Source organism: Paroedura picta, chromosome 1, assembly GCF_049243985.1.
Source record: "Paroedura picta isolate Pp20150507F chromosome 1, Ppicta_v3.0, whole genome shotgun sequence".
Lineage (NCBI taxonomy): Eukaryota > Metazoa > Chordata > Lepidosauria > Squamata > Gekkonidae > Paroedura > Paroedura picta.
Window position 1 is genome coordinate 30,720,420 of NC_135369.1, and position 25,590 is coordinate 30,746,009.

Below are 25,590 nucleotides of genomic sequence, written 5' to 3' on the forward strand. Positions count from 1 at the left end.
TTATTACTGCTGTGATTATCAAAGGCAGCAGCAGATACACCAAGAGTCAACTGTTCCAAGTCCTTCACACACATAATTTCCTTTTCCCTTGCAACAGGCCTTGAAAGCGAGGCAGTCTTAATCTATTGTTTAGAAAGCAAACGCTTACTCATCGTTTTCTTACAGGGAGAAGAGATATATTTCAGCGAGCTGCCATTACCCGCCTACCGATGCATGCACCTGATTTCCTACCATGATGAGGGAAATGCAGCAGGCCAGTGACCCTTCTCCCTCCCTGCTCTTATGCAAGCAATCTTATCATTAACATTTTTGCAAAAGGCTTGGCATGTTTACTTGACAAGCCAGTTTTGCAAGGCTTTCTTTTTCTAGGAAGAAGTCTGAAAACATTCCACGACTCCTTCTACAGAGTCATATTACTTAGCCCTAAAGCAGGGGTAGTCAAACTGCGGCCCTCCAGATGTCATTGGACTACAAATCCCAGGAGCCCCTGCCAGCAAATGCTGGCAGGGGCTCCTGGGAATTGTAGTCCATGGACATCTGGAGGGCCGCAGTATGACTACCCCTGCCCTAAAGGAACTGGTGTTTTTTTGGGGGGGTTCTTTTGCTTATTGTTTTTAATGCTGGTTTTATGTGCCAGAGGCAATGACTGAACTGGGAGATGGATGGGGCATAACAGTGGAACTCAATTTTGCCTGGTTAATCCGGAAGAGGACTGCTGATAACTATTTCAAGATATTCTGGAGTGCACCTCAGGACCTCAAAGGCATTGTTAATAGGTGGCATCATATCCGGCGCATGAGGACAGAGAAATGTTCTGATGGCTAGGAGCTGGCTCGCACGGCAGGCCTTGCCACAGCTCGGTGGTAGCAGCAGAGGCTCTGCTTACAGAAGGTCCAAGATCAATCCCTGGCTGACACCTTGACCAAAAGAGACTCTGCCTGAGCTCCTAAAGAGCCTTTGCCTGCCAAGCATACACACAGTGTCAGTCCAGACGGACTAAGCATGGTCTGACAAACAAACAGTACTAGACCAGCCCATGATCGCTTTGTCAAACTGTTTCAGAACTATATAGGCTCGGGAGGGAGGGGTTGCATGCTTCTGCCCCACCACTTCTACATATGCTCAGCTGGCTAGGCTAGAACCCTTCTCTTTGACGTTTCTGGACCAACTGCAGAGAGTTTTGACGGTGGGGGGGACCTTTTGACGGTGGAGGGACCCCTTAAATATTTTTCAGGCCTCAAGGAACCCCGGAAGTGGTGACATGCCCTTTAGAGAAGGGGGCGCAGAAGTAAGATGCGGGGGCTGGCCAGCTGATCAATCATTTACTGTTTCCACTGTGGAGAAAGAGGCTAGGCCTGTAGAGCAACAGGGGAAGTGGGCTCCAGTGACATCTAATGATGTCAGAGGTCATCCAAAATTCTAGGAAAGGCTGCATAATGCCTGAAGAGCTCTTGCACAACCCAGTGCATGTGTGTGTGTGTGTGTTTGTTCAGAAGCCTGGCAATTATACCGACAAAGGTTGGTATAATTGGCTGAAATACTCTTGTGATAGAAGATACCGACAAGATACCCTTATTCAAAACAGTCGGCATCTCTTTACCTTGTAACTGGCAACAGCAAGTTTCGAAAGCCCATCTACATACGGCCCATACACGCTGTGTTCTCTGACTTTTAAAGACTGGCGGCTCCTGTTTGGATAACACAGAGAGAACAAGAGGTTACTTAAAGAAACACAAATACAAATGTTGGGCTTGATCGTGCTCAAGGTAAGACCCAATGATTTCAGTTTTATCAATGCACCTGTGCTTACACCTCTCTGATCAAAGTTCATGGGACCTGAAAGGGCTTGATGTTGGGAAGGATGGGGCCCAGCATATTACAAGTTAAATTCCATTCTGCCAGTAGATTGCAGAACCCAGCTTATATATAGTAATTCCGGCTGCCCAGCGTTCAACACAGAACACAAACAGTGGAGAGGGAAAAGATGAACAAAATATGAATTACAAATTCCTTTGAACACTAACAACAGGGTGAATAATTTAAGATTTCGCCTTTTGCCAAGTCTGAAGTCTGTTAAGACTATTACCAGGAATAAAAAATAGGATAAATTATATTTAGTAACAGGCCAATTTTATGACTTTGTGTCCAAAGCTTTCAAGTGAATAAAAACAAGAACAAAACCCATTAGAATGGGAGAAAGTGGTCAAATTGATGGAGGTTTCCTTTTCTGAATTAATCCCTGGAGTGGGACACTATTTCTTACTTGGGGAACACCGTAGGAATCAGCAAGGTTCTCAATTAAGTTTCAAAATCAGAGGTCTAGATTGTATCAAACTCACAGAGGAATAATTGCTCAGAATGATTCCCCCTGGAATGCTGCCTTCATGGCAACACTGTCCATCAATCAAACTAAATCAATACAATGAACAAAAGTCTTAAAATTATGAATCATCCTATTAGCCAAGAAATCCTAGAAGGATTCTACTTTGACATCGCTCCAGTATAGGTAAATTAGTCACACACACACACACAAAGTTTAAAAAGTGCTAAAACAGGGGTAGTCAAACTGCAGCCTTCCAGATGTCCATGGACTACAATTCCCATGAGCCCCTGCCAGCAACAGAATTAAAATACTTTTATGCTATTGAGCTGAGCTAATAGAACACAGAGTTCTTTCTATCAGGCAACAGCCTCAAGCTATAGTTTTAAAATATTATTTAGGGAAAATGAAGAACTGCTACTTCCTGGAAAGTTAGGCAATCAATTGCTAGAAATGCTGGGAACTGAACCTGGGACCTTCTTCATACAAAGCAGGCACTCTATCATTGAGCCACGGATCCTCCCTCTACAATGAGTGCTTGTTTTGACTTGGAGAGAGGAGGATTAATTCAGCTCACAGGAGGAAAGGCAGAATTCCCTTTCCTTAAAGTGGCCAAGTTTTTACTAGGTTGCCAACTTCGTTCTGGCACAGGTTCCCCCTTACCCTTTAGGATCCAGAAGATCCCTGACTTTCTCATTGTAGATCTCCATGTAGGACACTTCCACTTTGAAACTCTGTTCTTCATTTTCCTCTTTCTGGGCTCTCTCGAATAGGGTGCTGCACAGCCGAGGGATCAATCCAGGCTGGTCTGCTGTGCCCATCATTGTGTAAGATTTTCCAGACCCTGCATAAATGGGACAGAACAGCAGATACTTAGGAAGGCTATGCAGAAGGGAGAAGAGGAGACAAACCAGAGGACAGAATTTGTTGGGTTTTTATATGCTGGTCATGCCTTATAAATTTTTTCTTCAAACAGATCATGCAGGAAAGGAGCACTCAATAATTATGCTCAGAAGATGTTACCATTTGTTGCCATAACTAGATGGTACAGGAGAGTGGGTTTTGAGGGCTTCTTGGATGTTCCTGCTGGCCTGGCCTCAACCAAATGCCTGGTGGAAGAGCTCCATTTCACAGGCTCTGTGGAACTGAGTAAAGCTCCAGAAGGGCCTGGCTGCTTCAGGAGCTCATTCCAACAGGATCAAAAAGGCCCTTGCCCTGGTCAAGACCAGGCATACCTCTGGTGGGCTGGAGACCACCAGCCTGTTGGAACTGGCAGAGTGCACTGCTCTTTGCGGGGGGCATACTCAGAGAGGTGGTCCCTCAGATATGCCAGGCCCAGACTTAGTCAAAACCAGCACCTTGAACCTAATCCAGTACTCCACTAGAAGCCAATGCAGATGCCTGAGCACTGGGTATCTGTGAGCCCTCCATGGTGTTCTAGTGAGGACTCTGGCAGGTGCACAGACAATAATACACTGATTGGTGCATTTCCCTTCACTCCAGAGAGCAAGTAAACTACCATAATGACCCAAGCCATCTCAAACTGAACGAGGATCACCTAATCTGCTCCCTCACACTCTTCCATTAACGGTGCACTTAACTCAAGGACAGGACCAGCATGTGGAGAAGATATTCTGCTGCTCATTGCATTCTCAGATTGCAGATGAACAAAAGTATTATGTTGCCATATTTCTGGCTGAGCATCATATCACAGCTCCAAGCCTCCTACTTATTTTGATCATTCCAAAGCTTATAATCAATTGGGGGGTGGGAAGGAAAGGGAGCTTGAAATCTTGAAGAAGAAGAGTTGGTTCTTATATGCTACTTTTCTCTACCTGAAGGAGGTTCAAAGCGGCTTATAGTCGCCTTCCCACAACAGAAACCCTGTGAGGTTGGTGAGGCTGAGGGAGACCTGATATCACTGCCCAGTCAGAACAGTTTTATCAGTGCCGTGGCGAGCCCAAGGTCACCCAGCTGGCTGCATGTGGGGTGGTGGAATCGAACCTGGCTTGCCAGATTAGAAGTCCACGCTCCTAAGCACTACACCAAACTGGCTCGCTTTGTTGAGGAATTTCAATAAAGCAGAGGCATTCAGGAAAGCTATTCTGTAAGAGCAGCCACTGAAAAAGCACTAGATTTATCAGTGTTCACCATAACTATCCTACAGGAGGAAACAAGCGACAGCTTATACCCAATTATCACATCCCTTTGGGTCCGTATGCTACAACAGCAACAGCTTTAGTGGTGAACGGGACACTGACTGGATGGAGAGCCTTTCTTCCATCACACTCTCATCCCACTACTTCCACGACCACCCAGTAATGCTAGCCCTTTCCTGAACCGTTTTCTTGGTCCCTCCATCGTTCAATGGAATGTTTTGTGTGTAAAGTGCTATCATATTGCAGCTGACTTATGGAGACCCCAGCAAGGGATCTTCCAGTGAAGCAAAGGTGGTTTGCCATTGCCTTCCTCGGTTGGATCTTCCTTGCAATGGAATGCTAGGAATAGACTTTCAAAGAGATCTCTCTTGTCAGAATTATGTCTGGACAATGCTTTCCATAGCACAAGGAGCTGGCTCCTGCCCTGAGGTGCTTACAAATCCAAAATTGACCATAGTAGAAGGAAGTTAGGCAATATATACATTCATTTCATGTAAATGTATTTAGGCTCAGTTTTTTGGGAGGGAAGGGATTAAGGGATTGTACCACAGATTTGATGGTACAGATGAATTTTGAGAAGGCAATGAAAGAAAGTGAGATAGGGGGTATCTAGCCATAGTTTAGAAGAATAAATTGGTTTTCTCTACCCAAAGGAGTCTCAAAGCAGCTTATAATCACCTTCTCTCCCTCTCCCCACAGCAAATACCCTTTGAGGTCGGTGGAGATGAGAGAGCCCTGATGTTACGGCTCTGTGAGAACAGCTTTATCAGGGCTGTGACAAGCCCAAGGTCAGCTGGCTGGCTGCATGTGGAAGAGCAGGAAATCAAACCAGGCTCGCAAGATTAGAAGCCGCCGCTCTTAACCACTAGATAAATCTGACTCTCTAGAATCCAACCCATGGATGGAATACCCATCATTTTGCAAACCATGGTTTAAAGATGTTTACCTGCCTTCATTACCTGCCATTTGTTCAATGTTGCAGTCACTTTGTATTGGGACCCTTGGGAGAATGACTGTATACTATTGTTCAGCTATCAAACCAGAACATCAGTAGTACAAGCCATGGTTGCTGTTTCTAGTCTCCCTCCTGATCACAAATCATGGTTTGTGAAATCCAAACATTCACCCTCAACTACTGAAACCTTTTTGGTTTGCATGCCACTGTAAATGTAGGAACATGGCAAATTTCAGTTCTGAAGATTGAATAACGTGACAGTCGAGTAACTGTAGCATGGTAAATTTCAGTTCTGCCCCACTTTTTACACCGATTGCCTGGCCAGACCTTACAACACCCTCAATATATCAATCTATATTCTTGTCAGATGCTCTGCAGTACAGCCAAATGAGACACTGGTTCCATTTCAGTCTCTGCAAGTCTCCACTAGACAGCTAGAATAGTGCAGGAGTTGACAACTGAATGCTGACAGCCAGGAAACCACACAGCCCTACAGAAACAAAGCTGTAGGCCGAAGGCTGCAAAGGGCTTATGCAACGGCCAGTGCCTTGAATTGAACCCAGTAAGTGATAGGCAGCCAATAGAGTGACTGCAGAATGGGTGTGATTGTGTAAGGTCAGTTATTCTCTTGTTTTGTAAGTACCCATTGCTGGACTACAAGGAATTCTGACATCATGACCACAATTCATAATCATCACCAAAGTAGACCTCCCACAATGATGGCTGGGTCCTCCTTGACCTGGCTCTGGGTGTGCTCTGAAGTAATCTATCTCAGGGGTAGTCAACCTGTGGTCCTCCAGATGTCCATGGACTACAATTCCCATGAGCCCCTGACAGCATTTGCTGGCAGAAGCTCATGGGAATTGTAGTCCATGGACATCTGGAAGACCACAGGTTGACTACCCCTGATTTATCTGATGTTGCAACCTAGACTGAAGTTCTGTAGTTCTGGGTTTCCTCAGTGCCTCACAATGGGACACCTCCTGGGAATCTTATGAGTCACTTGTTCCAAAATGGAAGAAAGGCATGCTTGTTATTAATGGGACATTTCTGGGATAGAGACTATTGTGGGCATGTGAGTGTAACAGAACTCAAAAGTTGAGAGCACTGTTGTGCTTAGCCAAGCAATGGACAGAATCCCCATGGAGAGCTTTAAATGGCAAGATGGCTGAAAATACCATCAAGCAGAATATGGTGCGTGGATAGTACAGTTAAGGCCCTAATCTTACCTATTCTTTGGCATTTAAACATTATGGTTTCAAAGCTAATTAGGGTCTTTACAGATCAACATAAGCTCCTCAGCTGCATATCTTTATGTCAAATGCACTGTTTTAGAAATAGGCAAAGTCTAACAAATGTGTCATGTGCATAACGGTCAATTTTTACTTTCTAGCTTCCACCCTACCATGGCTTACCAGTCTGCCCATAGGCAAAGATACACGCATTGTAGCCTTCAAAGGCATTCTGGAGAATGTTCTCTCCAAGGCACTTGAAAACAACATCTTGGCCTAAAATTAGAACAAGAAGATTCAAATTATTGGGGTTGGGGGTAGAGTGAAGGCATAAAATTCCTTTGATAAGCTCCTTCAGTAACTTCAAACACTACACCATGCAGCACCATCTGAAAACATTAATGTCTTTCATGTGAATCCAAAACAAATGAAGCCTTTAAGGACGGAAACCACAGAGCAGATATTCATCTTGACTTCACTGAAGACTCTAATACCTCCCTTTTGAATTACTCCGCATGTACACCGACACATTAAGGATGTGAGTACATTTAGGGCTGCAGAACAAAGCTCTAGCCTAGAGAAAGGCTACGGCATGCGTGACACTTCACACATCTAAAGTAATGCATTAATTTTGCACGTTTGTATACTACCATTCCATCAAGAAGCTCAGGGTAATATCCATGGGGATTATCTGATTGGAACCCCACTAATAGGCAGGTCAAACTGAGCAGAGCTGACAGATCAAATGTCAGTGACCTGTAGGGATGAGGATTTGAACTCAGGCATATGAAGCTGCCCTACACAGTCAGATCATTGCTCTATCAAAGTCTGTGTTGGCTACCGTGACTGCCAGCGGATTTCCAGGGTCTGAGGTCTGGGGTGAAAGTCTTTCTTGTCACCTGCTACCTTGCGTCTTTTTAAAACTATAGATGTTGAGGTCTTCTGCATGCAAAGCCGATTTTCTGCCACCAAGCCACAGCCTCCCCCACATCTGGCCCCAATTCAAAGTGGATTACCGATAACTGTAATGAGAGCCTTCCTATCCAAAGCCAACGAGGCACTTAAGACTACTTCCTCTTCTTCACAGGAAGCATCTGGCTTTCTTTTACTTGGCCCAGAAAAATTTGAACAACAGAACATACATGGATATACAGACAGTGGTAGATACGAGATCTGACTGAATGGCAGTGGGAAGCAAGGATCTCAGCTTGCCCAACTCTGCAGTGAATGTTCCCAGTCATGTGATTGCAGACATACGGAGGGGGGTATATGAAGAGTGGGAGGAGGTATATATTTAATCTTATCCATCCTGCTGTTCTTCTTGCCAATACCTTGGCCCACCCTCCAGATTCCTTTCTAACTGCACATGCTGGCAGGGGCACATGGGAATTGTAACCCATGGACATCTGGAGAGCCACAGTTTGGCCACTGTAGGAGACGATACGAGGTGCCATATTTTCTCCCTTGTGGAAACAAAGTGATTTAAGGAGCACAATTTCAAGCTTTAAAGTGATGCAGGGAGGCTCTTGTACCCTCTGCTGTTCTGCTTGGCTAGAAATCTTTCTAAGCTTCTTTAAATGTTTTAAAAAATACAGTAGGAAGTAACACAGACATTTGTATTGCCTCTAGGTTGGACCTACTAAGCCCCAGTGGCACATTACCATTCTAAACCAGATCTTCTTAGTTGTCAGCCTCCTTTGAGTAAAGTGATACAGGGACAGGGGTTTCAAACAGCAAATTTCCTTCTATTAACAAGCTGTCTGTGAAGCATTATGATCATTTCAAGCAGTGACACTCCCCCCTCCCCCCAAAATCCTTTTTTGGCATGTGATCTTCTGCAGTGTTTTTTTGAGTATTCTAAATTGAGTGCTATAGCACTAAATCAATATAACACATCAGTGCTATAGCAGCACCATTGAGATGCATTGACTCCATGGGGGGAGTCTGCAGAAGATCAGGGTGGATGGGGGGTGGCATTATAGGAAGCACTAGAAATTTAAACAATAATTCAGAAGTGTAAGGAAGGGGTAGAAAACAGAAGAAAGCAGTTTCCCAAAAAAATGGCTCAAGCACACTTCATTAACCCAATGCAAATGGATTATGAACAAGTAAATACATTCCACTAGCAGCCTGTCTAAAATGACAGAAACTCATTAGCAACCAGTTACTAAAATGTAGTACAAAGGCAGTATGAAGGCAAAACAGATATTCATTCACCATTATGGAACTGATCCCAAGGAGGCACCCCAGATTCTTTGACTCCTTTGTAGGCTCAAAATCTCAGAGTCATGTATCTGTAAGTAGGGAAGCCTACCTACCTAAATTCAGAAGAATGAATACTGAATACAACTAATTCAATGTCACCTCATCTAACTCTCATGTTCCAATACTATTTCACCGCAGAGTTTCTCTTAGTGATGACAAAATACTACCTGCATATTTTTCTTTGACCGTTTCATCCAGAGACCAGAAGCAGTGATCGTAGGCAAACACCTGCATAGAGATAACACATCTTATTAAAAAAAAATTAGAAGAACCGACAATGAAGATAAGAAGTTCTGATTAGGAGGAGGATAACACAGTTTGGAATATTGAAGAGCACTTCATAAGTCCAAGAGAGCTTATAACAGAAACCAACCTGAACAAAATTACAAATAAGCAAACCAATGAAAACAGAAAACAGGTAAACTGCCAGCTCACAATTCTCCTGTGGGATATTGCAGAAAGTTAATGGGTCTGGATTTTGAACTGATTATGGGTTTTAATGACTCGCACCATCTGGGTTATGCAACCCAGGGCCAAATTTTGACTGGGCTTGCCAGTTTCAATGGCTACCTGACCCCATGTTTTCCTGTATTTTGACCCTGGCAAGAACCAATGATCTTAGTCCAGTAACCTGCACATTTGGATAATGGAGCTACATTACACTTAAATTCCACAACTGTTTGGAAGTCACCTGAGAACAGGACCAAGTATGACAGGAAAAAAAACAAAACACGTGGGCCTGAGAGGTATATTCAACACAGAATCTTCTCATACCCTTTGAGGAAATATTCATGTGTTGTGTAACAGCCCACTGGTCTTCCTAACCACACAAAGCTTACGTAGAGAGGCGAGTAACAACAACAACAACAACAAACAAAAATCTATGGAGAAAGGGAAGAAAGAACGACGTTTCTCCAGACACATAGGTTTCCGAATAACCACTGCAGCGGGGGGTGGGGGTGGACTAGACTGGTAAACAGCACTGCAATCCAGAACAGGGCAAATCTGAGAGAAAGTTTTACACATACATACTAAACACAACCACAGCACTCAAAGATCAAGCTGCAACTGGTTTCTCATTTGTTCCTGTGACTCATGTTTTGGCAGTCAATGCTTTAAAAAAAAATAGAAAAGAGCTTTTAAACTGAATTTAAAAAGGAAGAGTGACAAATATTTGTTCAGAATCCAAAGCCCAATCAATCATTATTTTCTACACAAACTCACAGACTACAAAGCATGAGTGAAATTCCTTTACCTTTGGTTGACTCCTGCAGTTCCAGGGGGAGAAACAGCCCAAACACGCAAGAGAAAGATGAAGGAGAGAGGGAGAAAATTGTCAGTTAACAAACCATGAATTTTAAAGTCAAAAGAAACAGCAAATGCATTAAAACACCTTAAACAACAGCTTTAGCCGCTTCCACCAATACGCTCTTCCAATTGCAGCCCTGCATATGGAAAACTCCCTACAATGGGCTATCTGACACTTGGTGTACTAAGCTCCAAGTGCTGCGTAAAAACTCTTTTTGCCTTGGCATTTTTTATCTTCTGCAAGTTTGCGACCTTGCCCCTGCTCTTATTGAACTTGATATTGCCTTTCATGGCTGTTTTTATTCCTCTGGCTTTAATCAAGGACGGTATGGCTGGGTCCTCAAAGAGAATCTTTGTCCAAGAGCCAATCTGCTAGCAGATTGACATTCCTTCCCCCCTGGGAAGCTCAAAGGAGCTTTTTGTGGGGCTGTGCACATCCCAGCAATCTCCCAGCAAAGTATCAAAGAGACTTTAATATTAATAGAGGAACATCACCACTTGTCTGCCCTCAGGCTGCTTCACAAAAACGGCACAAAAAACCTGAGCAAAGTGGCCACATGTGTCCCCTTCCTTCCAGGAAATACACTTCATCCTCAACAACAGGGGTAGTCAAACTGCGGCCCTCCAGATGTCCATGGACTACAATTCCCATGAGCCCCTGCAAGCGAATGCTGGCAGGGGCTCATGGGAATTGTAGTCCATGGACATCTGGAGGGCCGCAGTTTGACTACCCCTGCTCAACAACAACCTTCTGAGGTAGGTTAGGCCAGGGTCCCCAAAATGTTGCCCATGGACACCTATTCTCTCCAAGTATTTTTCAAAAGCACGCAGGGTCAGGTAGGATTTTTGTCTTACTGGTCACCAGAGATCTGTTGGCAGCAGCTGCCATCACAGCACAAGGATCTTCACTGTGGCAGCCATTTTGTGGTTGATTCCGCTTCCCACAGCAGGTGTTTTGTGGCAGCCGCGCTATAGCAGAATTCCAAAGGTGCCTGAGGCTTCCGAAAATTGGGGGCCCTGGGTTAGGCTGACAACATGATCTGGCTCAAAATCATTTCGTGAGTTTTGTGACAGGAACGGAATTTGATTTCACCTCTCTGTCTAAGTCCAAAACACTATCCTTTACACCAGTGGCCCCCAACTTTTTTTAGGCTGGGGACCGGCAGGGCAACTGCCCGCCTGTGCATCGTGCATGCGCGCCCGCGCCCGTACATCGCGCATGCGCACCCAAAATTGCAAAAGTGCCGCACACGCGCGATTTCGGCTGCGCATGCGCAATGCGCGGGCGCAGCCCTGATTCCCTCTCCCCCCCTCCCGCAGTAAGAAGCTTCCCGGGCCGCAAGCTTGCAGCCTGGGAAGTTTTTTACTGCGGGTGGGGGGGCGGGGAGAGGGAACCGGGCCGCGGGCCGCAGGTTGGGGACCACTGCTTTACAGCACATTAGATCTCAGATCCTTACGCTGGCGACAGCAACCTTTTCACATCCAGGTGTGCCTTGTGCTGCACAGTTGCCTGTCCCAGGGCTGTCCCTGACTCTCTTTCTGTCTAAAAAAAAGAGCCCTTTGTGCAGCTCAGATAAGCAACTAAGGAATTGGTCCAGAGCATTTGGAAGAGTGGTGCTGATAGCCCTTGTACCCAAATCTGAAGCTAGAATCGTGTCTCTGCTCTGCCCCATCAGAACCTGTGGCCTTAGAAAGCCAACGCAAGAGGCACCCTTATTTCAACATCAAAACTCCCGTCAGATCTGCTGAAAGCAGCTTTAACTCTCAGAACTTTATACTCTGAAAATCTTGCTGGTTTTTAAGGTACTCCAGTATTGCCCTTACTTCAGTTTATCGCTGCCGAGTATTTCGCACCGCTAAATTAAACAAGATCCCACCCTACTGAGTCAGACCCAATGCATGTCTATCTTGGAGGGCGGTACAGGGAGACAGGGAGGGCCAGGCTGTCTGTGGGTAACTCCAGGAGCAGCAAGAGCCCTGCAGTTGCTCAGACCAGAAAGCAAGTCTAACTTGGAAGCCTTTAAAATGACTGTAAGGTCCAAGTGTGTCTTTCCCTGCAGCTTCCCCATTTGCTAGAGATGGGTGATGATTCACAGGCCGGGTACCCTGGGCAAACACAGCTGCAGAGCCACTGGCTGAGCTCAGCCTGCAGGCAAACCCAGGTTGAGTCCCCGCTATCTCCAGTTAAAAGGTTCAGATGATGTGGTAGACCATCACCTCAGACCCCAGAGAGCCCCTACGACTTGGACAATTCTAACCCTGTCAGACCAATAGTCTGATTCAGCATAAAGCAGCTTCATGTGTTCACCCCTGCAGCTCACACAGTTTAAGATCACCTGCAGACTTGAATCAGCCCCTAACTGAACCTTACCTGGGTCTGCTTATGCATAGAATCGTAGAGTTGGAAGGGGCCATACAGGCCATCTAGTCCAACTCCCTGCTCAACGCAGGATCAACCCAAAGCAGCCCAAAGCATCCTAATGCCCTACCTTCAACTCTTACAAGGTTTAGCACCTGAAATGGGACTCCTGGGAATCTTTTCATCCTGTTGCCTACTTTTTTTTTCATCCTGTTGCCTACATTTTTTATTTATCTTGCGCACCATTTCTGGAACAGATCTAATCTTACTTTTAAATTTAAATCTTTACTAAAATATTGAGATCTCTAACGCCGAGATCATGGTTAGATCTATTGTATTGGTGCCACCCTCTTCTGAACATTATTCTCTCCACCAGGCTGAACTAAGATCAGAATTGTGACCACCGCCGCTATATGTTATGTGATATGTTATATGTAACTTTTAATTGGGGTTTTTACGGGGATTTTATTGTGTTTTAACTATTTATGTTGTAAACCGCCCTGAGACCTATCGGGAGAAGGGCGGTCTAGAAATTAAATAATAATAATAATAATAATAATAATAATAATAATAATAATAATAATAATAATAATAATAATAATAATAATAATAACAACAACAACAACAACAACAACAACAACAACAACAAACAAACCCAAAAAGGAAATATAAAATACAAAGCTACATAACCACTGCTTTCCCCTTTACAACCATGGCCATGCGTATCCTCTATCAGGATAGGGCAATCATGGTATTAATTCAGTCTATTCCATCTTTTGGACATTTATATTTACAGTAATAGCATTGCAGAATTACAAGGAAAGGGTAAAATTTTGCAGCTGGAAGAATTTGGAAGCAAAGTGCTGGTGTCGCCATGCACATTAAACCACCAATGACTGTTAGCCCCTACCAGCTTCCTAAGGAAGGCCTTTGTTATTACATGGTCTTTAAACAGGAACTGTGCATATTGATATTTGGTGCATGGGATTAAAAGTAGCAAGAAGAATACAATCCCCACAGCCATTTTCCGCATATGGTGGTCTCAGAAAGGGATTATGCTGTGTAAAACAAGCAGCTCAACAGAGACTAAACGGCCAATTTGAAGCAAACACTATGTTCTTTCCACTAAGATGAGCATGTGCACATTTGTGCGCGCGCACACTGATAGAGAGGCTCATTTACTATTCATCAGAGCAAAGAAAAAAGGAAGCCTTAATGAAACTGCAACAAAGGGCAGATGGGCACATTATGGGAGATACAATTCTCGCACACATCCTGCTATTTCCCCCTCAGCAGCAAGGCCATAAAGGCAAGCTTCACCTGGCCATAACAGATATACCTTGATCACCTATAGAAATCTTCCAGCCTAGATTAGAATTTCTAACTTCACCCCACAAACACACCAAATGCAGATGAATATTAAATATACTTGCACTTTATAGTTATTTTTCTGGTGCTAGAGAACTCCAAATTTACACACACCCCCACCCCCCCAGCCCCCATCAATCCATTAAAAATCAGTGCAATACAATTCACAGCCCAATACAATCCCCCAATAAGAACGGTTCCCAAAGTCATAATACAACTGAGGAGTGGCACCCTTTTGTATCTCCTTGCAAAACAAGCTTTTCTGAAATGGGAAGATCTTTAATGTTTTGCAAAAACCAGCTGGATCCCAGAAGCAGAAGCCAAAGTGTGCATGTTAAGCATTGCATTGCCACTTAATCTCTTGGTAAATCCAAGCATCCTTTGTTATCCCTAAAACATTAAAGTGGTGGTTTGAATGGCATGTGATGTGGTGGCTCCATGATCAGTTCCCCAATTGCCCTACCTGAGCAAGCAGAGGCGTGACCTAACCACCTGGATGACTGTGGCCCCACTGAAGGAGAACAGTTAAATCCCAGAAGGAGAATCCTAAACATGCTTGTTGATTGCTGCATTAACTCCTAGTCTCTTGGTAAACCCAAGAATCCTTTGTCACGCCTAAAACGTTAAAACAGTGGTTTGCAATGGTGTGGTGGATCCATGATCAGTTCTCTAGCGGGGAACTTTATCAAGAAGCTCTTATGGGAGGGGAAGATGCAGATTGGGCTACAGCACTTGGGAAATTCTGAGTTCAGCTCTTCACTCAGCACTAGTTCCCCAACTGAAAACAAGCAACTTCAAACTGAGCTGTTTCGAGTTTCAGTATAGGGGAAGACAAAAGGACACTGTATTCTATTCCCCACCCCAGACACACAAAAGGGCAATTTCAACTAGGGGGCCCCTCTCCCACTGCAGTGGCCCCCATTCATACTGCAATCTACCCTGTAGCCAGTTTACACAGTCATTCCTCCCAAGGTCAATTGTAGTTTCACCCCCACCCCCAAATCAGCACAAATCCAACTTCCTGAATTGCTCATGTTTCTGGTATCACAAGGCACTTTCAGACCTCCCCCCACCTCGCTCCCCCACTGCCAGCTTTATATATTTCAAATTGGTGGAAAGGAGATGAGCAATCCCAACAGACATTTAACAACATTAAGCACAACGCAGATGAGAAAAGATGCTTGTTTTCCATCTGGGAGACATCTGCATGTGTCTGACGACAAGATTAAATCCTCATACTTCATATTCCCACACTATTAACCGTATTAATCTCAGATAATTAAGCTGTGTTGGGAGGGAACACACACATAAGCCTTCTTGTAACCATCTGCATAGAACAGCTCTTTCCCAAAAAGATGTCATGTATTCATTTTACCTTCCTGCAACACACACACATATTCCTCCATTCCCCTCCCCATTAAAACGCTACTCGTATAAGATTAGCTCATCTTTTTTAGGTCATGCCTGTCAGTTATAGTACGGAGCAGGTAAAATTGGGTTATGATGCAATTAAAAAGCCACAATAGATTTTGAAGGCTGTAGCAATTAGTGAGTTAATACGGGTGAGAATGTCTCACTCGAATAAGAACAGACTAACACACTGGAGAAGAGGAGAAAAGCCATAAGCAATGGCAATTGTACTTCCGAAGCCTTTCCTTTTGGGGTCAGCATGACAAATCATGTTGGTTTTTTTGCCTGGGGATCCTCTAAAATCTCCAGTGGCTGGAGTAGTGTTTGGGTCAGTTCTACTTTGATTTACTACAATGGGTAAGAAGATAAATGTGAAATATCTATTGGGCCCCCAGAAACCCTACCCATGAACCGAACTCTGACCAACCATGGAAACACAGCTAATATGTTAATGTCATTACCACCAGTTACTAGAATGTTATTATTGTTATTACTGTTGTTTCATTTGATGTTATTATGAATTATACTGCACTTATTATGAATTATACTGAACTAACATATGTTTCCCCATGTTCTATGTAAACCGCCCTAAGCTGCAAGGGAAGGCGGCATATATAAATATAAAAATATAAGTAAGTATATGTCTTGATTATAGAAGAAGAGTTGGTTCTTATATGCCGCTTTTCTCTACCAGAATGAGTCTCAAAGTGGCTTACAGTCGCCTTCCCTTTCCTCTCCCCACAACAGACACCCTGTGAGGTGGGTGAGGCTGAGAGAGCCCTGATATCACTGTTCGGTCAGAACAGCTTTTATCAGGGCTGTGGCTAGCCCAAAGTCACCCAGCCAAAAGACACAATGCAACTATGTAAATGGGGTCCCCTCTGTCAAAATTACTCATGGGAATGCTAACTTCTAGGAGTAAATTTAGCCCTCAGCTGCACAGCTGAATAGAAATCTGCTTCTGCCTGCCTAGCTCCATCCAGGGCATGGTTGGCTCTGAATGATGCTGGTTGTGAAAGACTCTCCAGCTTTTATTTTATTTATTTACCTCATTTATAGCCCACTTTTCTTATCAAGACTCAAGCTGGCTACCCCAAGAATAAAAAATTCAGCAGCATAAACCATGCAACAAGAGTAGGATTACAGAATTTGGAAACCATTGAAACAAAAAACTGTCTAAGGCATGCTATATCATAAGCCTGACTGCCAAATGTAGATTAGTTAGATCTATCATATTTCCAATAGCCACTTACAGCTGTGAAAATTGGACAATGAAAAAAATCGGACAAAAATCGCTTCATTTGAACTCTGTTGTTGGAGAACGCATGGGTTCTATGGGCAACAAAAGTCACAAACAAGGAAATACTACAGCACGTAAAGTCTGATAGATCACTGGTAGGCAAGGTCACGAAACCCCGGGTCACTTACTTTGGCCACATCGTGCAATCCAACTCAATGGAGAAAGCAATTATGCTAGGATTGGTCAGTGGAAAAAGGAAACCAGGCCGACAGAGGGAGCGGTGGTTGGATGTGATTGGGATGGACACTGGCCAGAACACTGCATGGCTGAGGGATCAGGGCGGGATTAGGGCGGTGACTGTGCCATGGGATCGCCAAGAGTCAGCCTCACTGAATGGCTGACAACAACATATCCTAATGCAGAAAGTGGACTGCAAAGGTAGAGGACAATGCAGTTAAAGCAAGGTCCTACATACAACAAACACTGCAAATGCTACAATCATAAGCCCCTGTGAGTGTCCTCTTGAGCTGTTCCATTACAAATGCTCCCATATAGAATATTCTGTGAAAAGACAGAGCTGTGGTGGGCTTTCTCAGGCAGGCCACTCCACGAAGGGAGATCCACAACAGACCGCACATGTACAGACCATGGCGGATCACACCTCTTTGTGGGATGCCTTACTCAGATGAGCAAAGCAGAGCAGCGGAGCATAGCAAGAGAGGAGGTCCTGCCTGCATATTGGGGTCTAAGACAATGAAAGCAATAACCAGTCCTTTGAACAGAACCAGGTAACTGACCACTAAACCCACTGAGTGACTGAACGGATGTGATATGCATGCTATGCCTAGCTACTAAGCAACTATGTTCTTTACCAACTGGAGTCTCCAAGTTAATTTCAAGGGTAGATCCATGTAGATTGTATTGCAATAAGTCCAGTCTGGAGGTTACAGTGGCAAGGATTCACATGGCTAGAGCTAAGACAAGTTGGAGCCATCTTCCAAGCTTGACGAAGTTTCAGGTATGAGAAGTGTGCTTGTATACAAAAACTATTATCTGGAATAAAATTTTTCTTGTCTTGAAGATGCCACTGGACTCGATCTTTGTCCAGCTGCTTCAGTGTAACAGAGCTACCCACCTGAATCTTCTATTTATATAATATAGCTTTGCAGTGTTGGGGAGGGTCTAGTTTTGTTTATTAATTCAAAACTAGGGTTGTGCGCGGCGGTGTCCAAATCAGCCGTTCCAGGTTGATACAGCTAGCGCCGCGCCACGGAGGGGGGGGGGGCTGCGGGCACCAGTGCGCAACTTGGCACACGCACGCAGGCACACTGGCGCCCGGGCCTCCCCCCCCCCATGGCATGGCGCTAGCTGCATAGGCCAAGAACAACCGATTCGGACGGCGCTGCGCACAACCCTACAGAACTAGGCATTCATTACCAGATTTGAAGGACAAGATAGAGAAGGCAAATTGCTTTCCCCTCCCCTACTAAACAGCCGCTCCTTTAAAAAAAACAAAACACCCTATAAGCAGCCTTCCCCCAGCAAATACCAGCAAGGCAATGGTATGGGACCCCTGTATCTACCAGACTCTATATTCCTCCCTCCCCAAAATTATGTTAAGATTGAGCACCCAAAATCTGAAACCAGCCTTGACCAGGGTCAGGGCTTTTACAGCCTTGGCCCCAGTCTAGCTGCCTGATGCGATCAGGGCCCTGCGGGAAACAGTTCTGGAGGGCCTACAAGATGGAGCTGTTCCACCAGGCCTATGTTGAGGCCCAGAAATAACGTCTTGGGATACTGGTCTTCCTGCCGGAGAACCCATCCCCTAAAAGCAGTATATTTAAGCTTGTTGCCAGTCACCCTGAGCTGATGAAGGAAGAGTGGGGCACAAATAAAAATGTCTTCTTCTTCACCAAAGCAGACTGGCAATAACTGCATGCCAGAGGGGTCTGGGCTGATAATTTGCTTAATTTACTCTAAGTGCAAGATTTGCCTTGCCACAAAAACCAAGATCTATTTTACACAGGCATGCACACGCAACACGCCTAGCTGCTTTCCTGCCCATCTTCTCTGTTTCTGTCACTCAAAGTCAGTCACTGTTTCACAGATGGATGGAAAAGACGACTATGGAGGGAGCAGGCTAAGCTTCGGGTGACCCGATTTATAAGAAGAACAAAGCCCCAATATCTCCCTGTGGCCGCAGGAATTCTTGGTGAAGCCTTGATAGAATTATACCTCATCCTTTCCCCTGATCTTTGGAACGTGGGCAGCCAAGTTTTAGTTCCGTTTCCAAACTGTGAAATCAATAACCACATAATTTTTACGAAAGCAGCAGAAAATCAGCAACACACCTAGATCCTACAAAGGAAGCTTCTTTTGAAAAGCTCTACAAAACCTCGAAGGATTGGGGGGGCCGGGGGATGAGGAAAACCAAGCAAGCCCAGATTTTAGCGACAGATGGAGATAAAAGCCGGAGAACAATCAAATCGAACCTTAATACCGAGTAGAAGCTGCAGTGATATTGCAACAGAAGAACAAAGTATAGTGTTAAACCTAAAACGTCTGGCTTTCCACAGGCAATGTAGGCTGCATTTCAGCATTTTAGTTCCCTATGGGACTGGTTCATGAAAGATGCTAGCATTTCTGCTGAAGGCACATTCCTCCTCTTCTTATGCACATTTGTCCCTACTTTCAGCATTTAGTTGGGTGGGCTGTCAACATCTGTTCTATTATTCTCCCATCTACCAAAAATAGCTGGACACTAGACCGGCGATTGCCTTTTGTGCACTGATGTTTACAGAAAGCTTTATTCCATTAATTAATGGCCATACTGCTTACACCCTCCCTCTTGTTGTGAAATTTAATACGTTTATGGAGGAGGAAAGGACACATGGAATTGTGTTCTATCAGGTTAGACCAGCCTTTCTCAACTTTTTTACTGTTGAGAAACTGATGAAACATTCTTCAGGCTTTGAGAAATCCCAGAAGTGATGTCACCAGGCCACACCTTCCCGTTATGCCCCTAGAAATCATATGTCACCAGAAGAGACATCACCCAGATACTCCCACCAGATGTGATGTCATCTGGCCACTCCCACAGCACAGGAAGTGAGAGCACAGAAACGTTTTCAGATGATTTGTGAACAGAACTATGTCTGCACTATGGGCTGGCTACCAGTTTGCTCTTCTTCACCAAAGGGGGCCAAGCAGTGGGCAACTGCAAAATCAGGGCCTGAGTAGGCCTCTGCTGCCTCCACCCCACAGTAAAGTTAAAATGAGACTATGTACTTCTCTGGACTCCAAGTTGCTAACATGTGCTACAAGTCTCAGCTAACAAGGATCTATATGGCCAGGGCCACTCCCCTTCCCACTCTCTCCAGGACCATCATTGGCCATTTGGGGGGGAGGAGTGCAGGTTAACATGACCATCTATGGCTGTATCACCCAATAGTTTTTTAATTTAAAAAAAGCCATATCAAAAATGAATTAATTCCCACCCAATTGGTGAAGCACTTCCAGGGCCGTCACAAAACTCAAGGGTTTAGTGAAACCCTAGTTGAGAAAGGCTAGGGTACACTGTTACTGTATCTGCATCCTGTCCAGGAAGGTCAAGGTTTCCCCCAGTTTAGCTACACAACATTCCTGTGGGGGTAGGCCTTTCTTGTTGTTGTTTCCAAGGACATGGTATGTCTTGCTTGTAAGCTTCCCAGAGAATCCTGAACTGATTCAGCAGGGTTCTTTTTCTAATGCTCAAAAGACAACTCGCTGAGGTGGGTATCATGACTGCAGGGATCGTAACTCGGGTCTTTTTCGTAAGCTCCCATTTATTTATTGATTTGATTTCTATACCGCCCTTCCATATGGCTCAGGGCGGTTTACATACAACATCATAGGGGGATACATGGAACGAGTCAACATACAACATAGTCAAATACAACAATAACAATCCAACAGTGGTTCTAAACAACACAACTTCAGTGACCCCAACAACAATAATATAACAAGAACAGAAACGTAGCTAAACCGCCTAGAGAGGTCAGACTGGTTCTGAGGGGACCTGTGGTCAGTCTCAGGCAAATGCCTGGTAGAGGAGCTCCCTTTGGCAGGCCCTGAAGAACCGTAGGAGTTCGGGAGTCTTCTCAGTCTATACTAAATCAGTTAAGAATTATAGAATAATAGATTTGGAAGGGACCTCATGGGTCATCTAGTCCAACCCCCTGCACTATGCAGGACACTCGCATCCCTATCACTCATCCCCTGTAACCTGCCACCCCGTTGAGCCTTCACAGAATCAGCCTCTCCGTCAGATGGCCATCCAGCCTCTGTTTAAAATCTCCAAAGATGGAGAACCTCCCGAGGAAGCCTGTTCCACTGAGAAACTGCTCTGTCAGGAACATCTTCCGGATGTTGAGACTGAATTTCTTTTGAATTAATTGCATCCCATTCGTTCTGGTCCGTCCCTCCGGGGCAAGAGAGAACAACTCTGCTCCATCCTCTATATGGCACCCTTTTAAGGTTTTCAGATTTTTTTATTTAGAAAGCAGGGGCAGAGGCCCAAGAACACACCAGGCGGAGTGGGGCTTGTGGCTCCACAAAGCCAGTCCCCATAGGAGCTACTTGGCTCGGACACTGAAAGTACAGGAGGCAGCCAACATCTTATCACTAGCAGCACTGGCTGGGTCCGAGCTCGGTGGCCTTTGCAGCACTGGCAGAGCTTCTGGGGCTTGGCACTGATTTACTGCTGGCTGCCAGCAGCCTTCCATGCCAGGACAGCAGCTCACTGAGCACTTTCCCATTAACTTAAATAGCCAGTCCACTCCTGAGACTTAGGAGAGGGAAACACAATAGAGGTTTATTCAATTATGCATGAATATAGGGGAAAGTGTACAGAGAGAAAGAACCCTTTCTCCTTCTCCCAAAGCTGGGAGTCAACAAAACTGATACACAGCAGATTTAGGACAGATATACATTCCCACTCTTACGTTTTTCAACTTCTCAAATTCCACATGCTGCTTTGTATGATATATCAAAGCTGATACCTTTTTTGGCATTGTTTCTAGCTTTGAAATTCTAGTCCTGTTGTATTGCTTACTAGAAAAATTTCATGCTACCTCAACTGCTCAGCCTTACCCATTGCCTTGAGCCTCAGGGACAAAAGCAGGCTATAAAGTAAATACATGTCACAGTATAGATTTCAATATAGGGTATCCTCTACAATCTCCTGGTGGCAACTTGCTTAGATGGCTTTGAAAGAGGACTATACAGATGATCGGAAGATAGGCACATCAATGCCTATTAACCACAGGGGTCAAATGGAACCTCCAGGCACAAAGGAAGTGTACCTCTAAATACCAATTGCAGAAAGGCAACAGAAAGGGAGAGTGTTCATGCTGTATCAAGGGTATCTGTCAGCATTTGTGTGGTCACAATAGAAAAGAGGAATCCTAGAGGAGTGGACCTGAAAGGACCTTTTGTCTGGAAGGACTCCACGGGTCTCCCAAAAGGTCCTTCTTGCTCGGTATACTATTCCTACTAACAGTAGATTTCTAGTCTCCAGAAAGGAAGATTTCCTCAGCCAGGTTTTCTGCAATCCTTCTCGGGACATCTGAAGGTCTGAATCTGAAAGTGCATACTTGTCATACATGTCCCCCATCACTGAGTTCCAAGCCTTCCATGTACACCTATCTTATACAACAACTACCAACACTCAGCTCATAAACATTTATTCCACTCTTTGCCGCACACCAAAATCCTTTCCCTGATGCCTGGGGATTCACTATTCTTGGAATCAGAAACAACCTGCCCAAATCATACAGAGTTCTTTCGCCAGGTCTTTGTCTGAGGCCAGAGTGTATATACATATATACACATATATTTATCTATATATACCTATATTCAGAACATCTATGTTCATCTGATAAGACAGACACCCCTAGTACTCCTCCCTGAGGCGCCGGGGGGGGGGGTTGAGCGCGAAGGGAGTGGGTGAGGATCTTTTCTGCCGCTGGGTAAATTTTGGTAATTGTGGGGTTTAAATCGTTTTAGCTTTTATCTTGTGGTGTTTTTATTATCTGATTGTAACCCGCCACGAGACGGTCTTGAAAGTGGCAGGATATAAATTTAATAATAATAATAATAATAATAATAATAATAATAATAATAATAATAATAATAATAATAATAGGAAGAAGAAGAAGAAGAAGAAGAAGAAGAGTTGGTTCTTATATGCCGCTTTTCCCTACCCAAAGGAGGCTCAAAGCGGCTTACAGTCGCCTTCCCATTCCTCTCCCCACAACAGACACCCTGTGAGGTGGGTGAGGCTGAGAGAGCCCTGATATCACTGCCCAGTCAGAACAGTTTTATCAGTGCCGTGGCGAGCCCAAGGTCACCCAGCTGGCTGCATGTGGGGGAGCGCAGAATCGAACCCGGCATGCCAGATTAGAAGTCCGCACTCCTAACCACTACACCAAACTGGCTCTTCTGGAGTACTTCTGGAAATACTAGATTCTATGCCCAGTTCCAAATGCTCAGCTTTCTACCTCTGTACAGAAGATGCATAGCTTTGTCTAGATTGATAGCTCCCAAACTCCTTGCATCCTTCCTCTTTGGAAAGCCAAAGATTATTTGTTAATGGTTTTCAGAGGTAATTTTTTCGTAAATCAACATTTACACAGTGTAAAAATTCACAAAAGCAAAAACAGCACAGTGTTGGGCAAGTATAAACTATTTATGTTAGGAGCAGTCATGCCACATAGTATGTTATTAGAGTTGTGAAACATTCTCCAAACCACATTAACTTAATTGTCCATGTCCCTTGTAATAAAACAATCGACTCCGAGTTCTTCTGACAAAATACTTGTGTGTTGCAAAGGTAGATAAGGGATGGCATCCAAATAATAAAAGTACAAAGATTTTTTTCTGGAGAAAAATTTCATTTTGAAAACTCTTACTCAGTCTGCCGAAGAGCCTCTTGTGGTGCAGAGTGGTAAGGCAGCAACATGCTGTCTGAAGCTGTCTGTCCATGAGGCTGGGAGATCAATACCAGCAGCCGGCTCAAGGTTGACTCAGCCTTCCATCCTTCCGAGGTCGGTAAAATGAGTACCCAGCTTGCTGGGGGGTAAACGGTAATGACTGGGGAAGGCACTGGCAAACCACCCCGTATTGAGTCTGCCATGAAAATGCTAGAGGGCGTCACCCCAAGGGTCAGACATGACTCAGTGCTTGCACAGGGGATACCTTTACCTTTACCTTACTCAGTCTGCCAGTTCTGCCAATTAACGTTGCCAGTTGTCTTCTTCGAAGGAAGAACTCCAAACATGGTTGTCTTAATAGGATTTACACCTAAAAACTTCATCATGGGAAAAATCCTTCTCTTATGCATAGGCTGGTGAATCTCCAGTGTGTAGTTCTCGTTTTCCGATACAGCCGAACTCACTGCAAATGCAGTCTTGAAGGTGTCAAAACTGGCATCATTTTGGCAAACATACTTGCCACGTAAAGCTCAAATAAGGCAAGCTACCACCCGCAATTTAAACTGTGTTTATAAGTTCAGTCGTTTTTTTCTGTCACCACAATGATTTTAAGAGATGAACAAAGGCAATCTCTATTCCCTCCCCTCTTTCCCATTCTCATACTTTGTTTAATGGAGAATGACAGACAGCCACGTGCTTGGGAAAAGCTGGGGGATGGGGATGCCAGTCTATGAAAATCTAGTGTTTGAATAAGCAAGCACAAGCCACCAGAAGCCACATAATCTCCAAAAACAGAGGGGGAAAGCAACTGATTTTATTTTTTTTAACTATGGGGGAAATAGCTGGGTGTATACCAATCTGGAAATAGGAAGTTTTATCAAGCAAGAGGATATGCTGACCTCATTTTTAAAAGGGCTTCAAGGGAAATCAGAGTTTTAAAGAAAACCCTGGTATAAAAGAGCAGCCAATTGATTATTAAATGTAAAGTCAATGGTGGACACCACACTGAACAGGCCAAACTCCCGAATTAGCAGGTGCTCATTTGCCCATCTAAACTGAACTAGGCCCTGGAGGCAGAATAGAAGCAAGGATCCCTTTTCCTTCACATACAAGCAATTTGTCCCCTTAAATCAGAAGGTTAAAAAGCAGGAAAAGTTGCTGAGAAGGACAACTAGGCCAAACTTGACAAAAATGGAGCAATTTCTGAGAACAGCAATGGATCCAAAATGCATGTCACTAAATATAGTACCAAATAGTATTAATATGTATTATGAACTTGTTAAATATAAGGTAACAGTTGCCAGGATCTTATATGCATCAAAATGGGGGGGGGGGGCTTATCAGATTTTAGAGTGGGCAAATAGAATGATGCAATACGGGCCAATGGCAAAACTTACATATCTGATGCAAAACAGATCATCATCAGATTTTACTAGAAGCCCAATATTAGACTATATTAATTCATAACATGGGATAGAAAGAACTGATTTATATGAGGTATATATAAATGATGGAAATACAAACTTGGAAGGAAAAAAAAAACATTTCTGCATGGAGGGGTAAAACGCGTGTGGCTTCCTGATAGCAAACGCGGGATGGTAAAGCTCATGTCTGCAACCCTCCTCACGGAAGAGCCCTCCTGCGTTTTCCCTCTACCCCATTGCCGCTTTTTGCCTCCTGATAAGGTTGCAAGGGGAAAAAAGCTGAACTCCCCCCTCCCCCCCCCCCGCTCCTTGGCTTGTCAAGCATAGCAAACCACCAATCACAGTACAGCAGTTCTCTTGTGCACTGAAACTTTCTTCCCTCCCAAACCCCAAAATGTATTATTATTTTTAAGGCATTTATGCGTTGCTATGTGGTACTGCCATAACACAGGTGCATTTTTAATAAAAATCCACACCACTGCATTGCTGTGGAGAAACGGCAGAATGATACAGCATCCCACCCCCCTTTTGGGGATTTGTGTTCTTTTGGACAGTGGTCCCCAACCTGCGGGCCGCAGC

At 44.4% G+C, this 25,590-nt stretch overlaps 1 protein-coding gene across 5 annotated transcripts in view; it reads right to left on the reverse strand.

Annotated features, from left to right (window-relative positions):
• Positions 1 to 25,590, reverse strand: part of KIF13B (kinesin family member 13B) — a 173,148-nt gene that overhangs the window by 109,575 nt on the left and 37,983 nt on the right. For all 5 annotated transcript variants that reach the window (XM_077331968.1, XM_077331976.1, XM_077331959.1 and 2 more), the window contains exons 3-7: positions 10,187 to 10,199; positions 9,099 to 9,159; positions 6,850 to 6,942; positions 2,984 to 3,164; positions 1,601 to 1,688 (exon numbers count right to left, since the gene is read on the reverse strand). In XM_077331968.1, the coding sequence (XP_077188083.1) occupies positions 1,601 to 1,688; positions 2,984 to 3,164; positions 6,850 to 6,942; positions 9,099 to 9,159; positions 10,187 to 10,199 (436 nt within the window). The remainder of the gene's footprint in view (positions 1 to 1,600; positions 1,689 to 2,983; positions 3,165 to 6,849; positions 6,943 to 9,098; positions 9,160 to 10,186; positions 10,200 to 25,590) is intronic.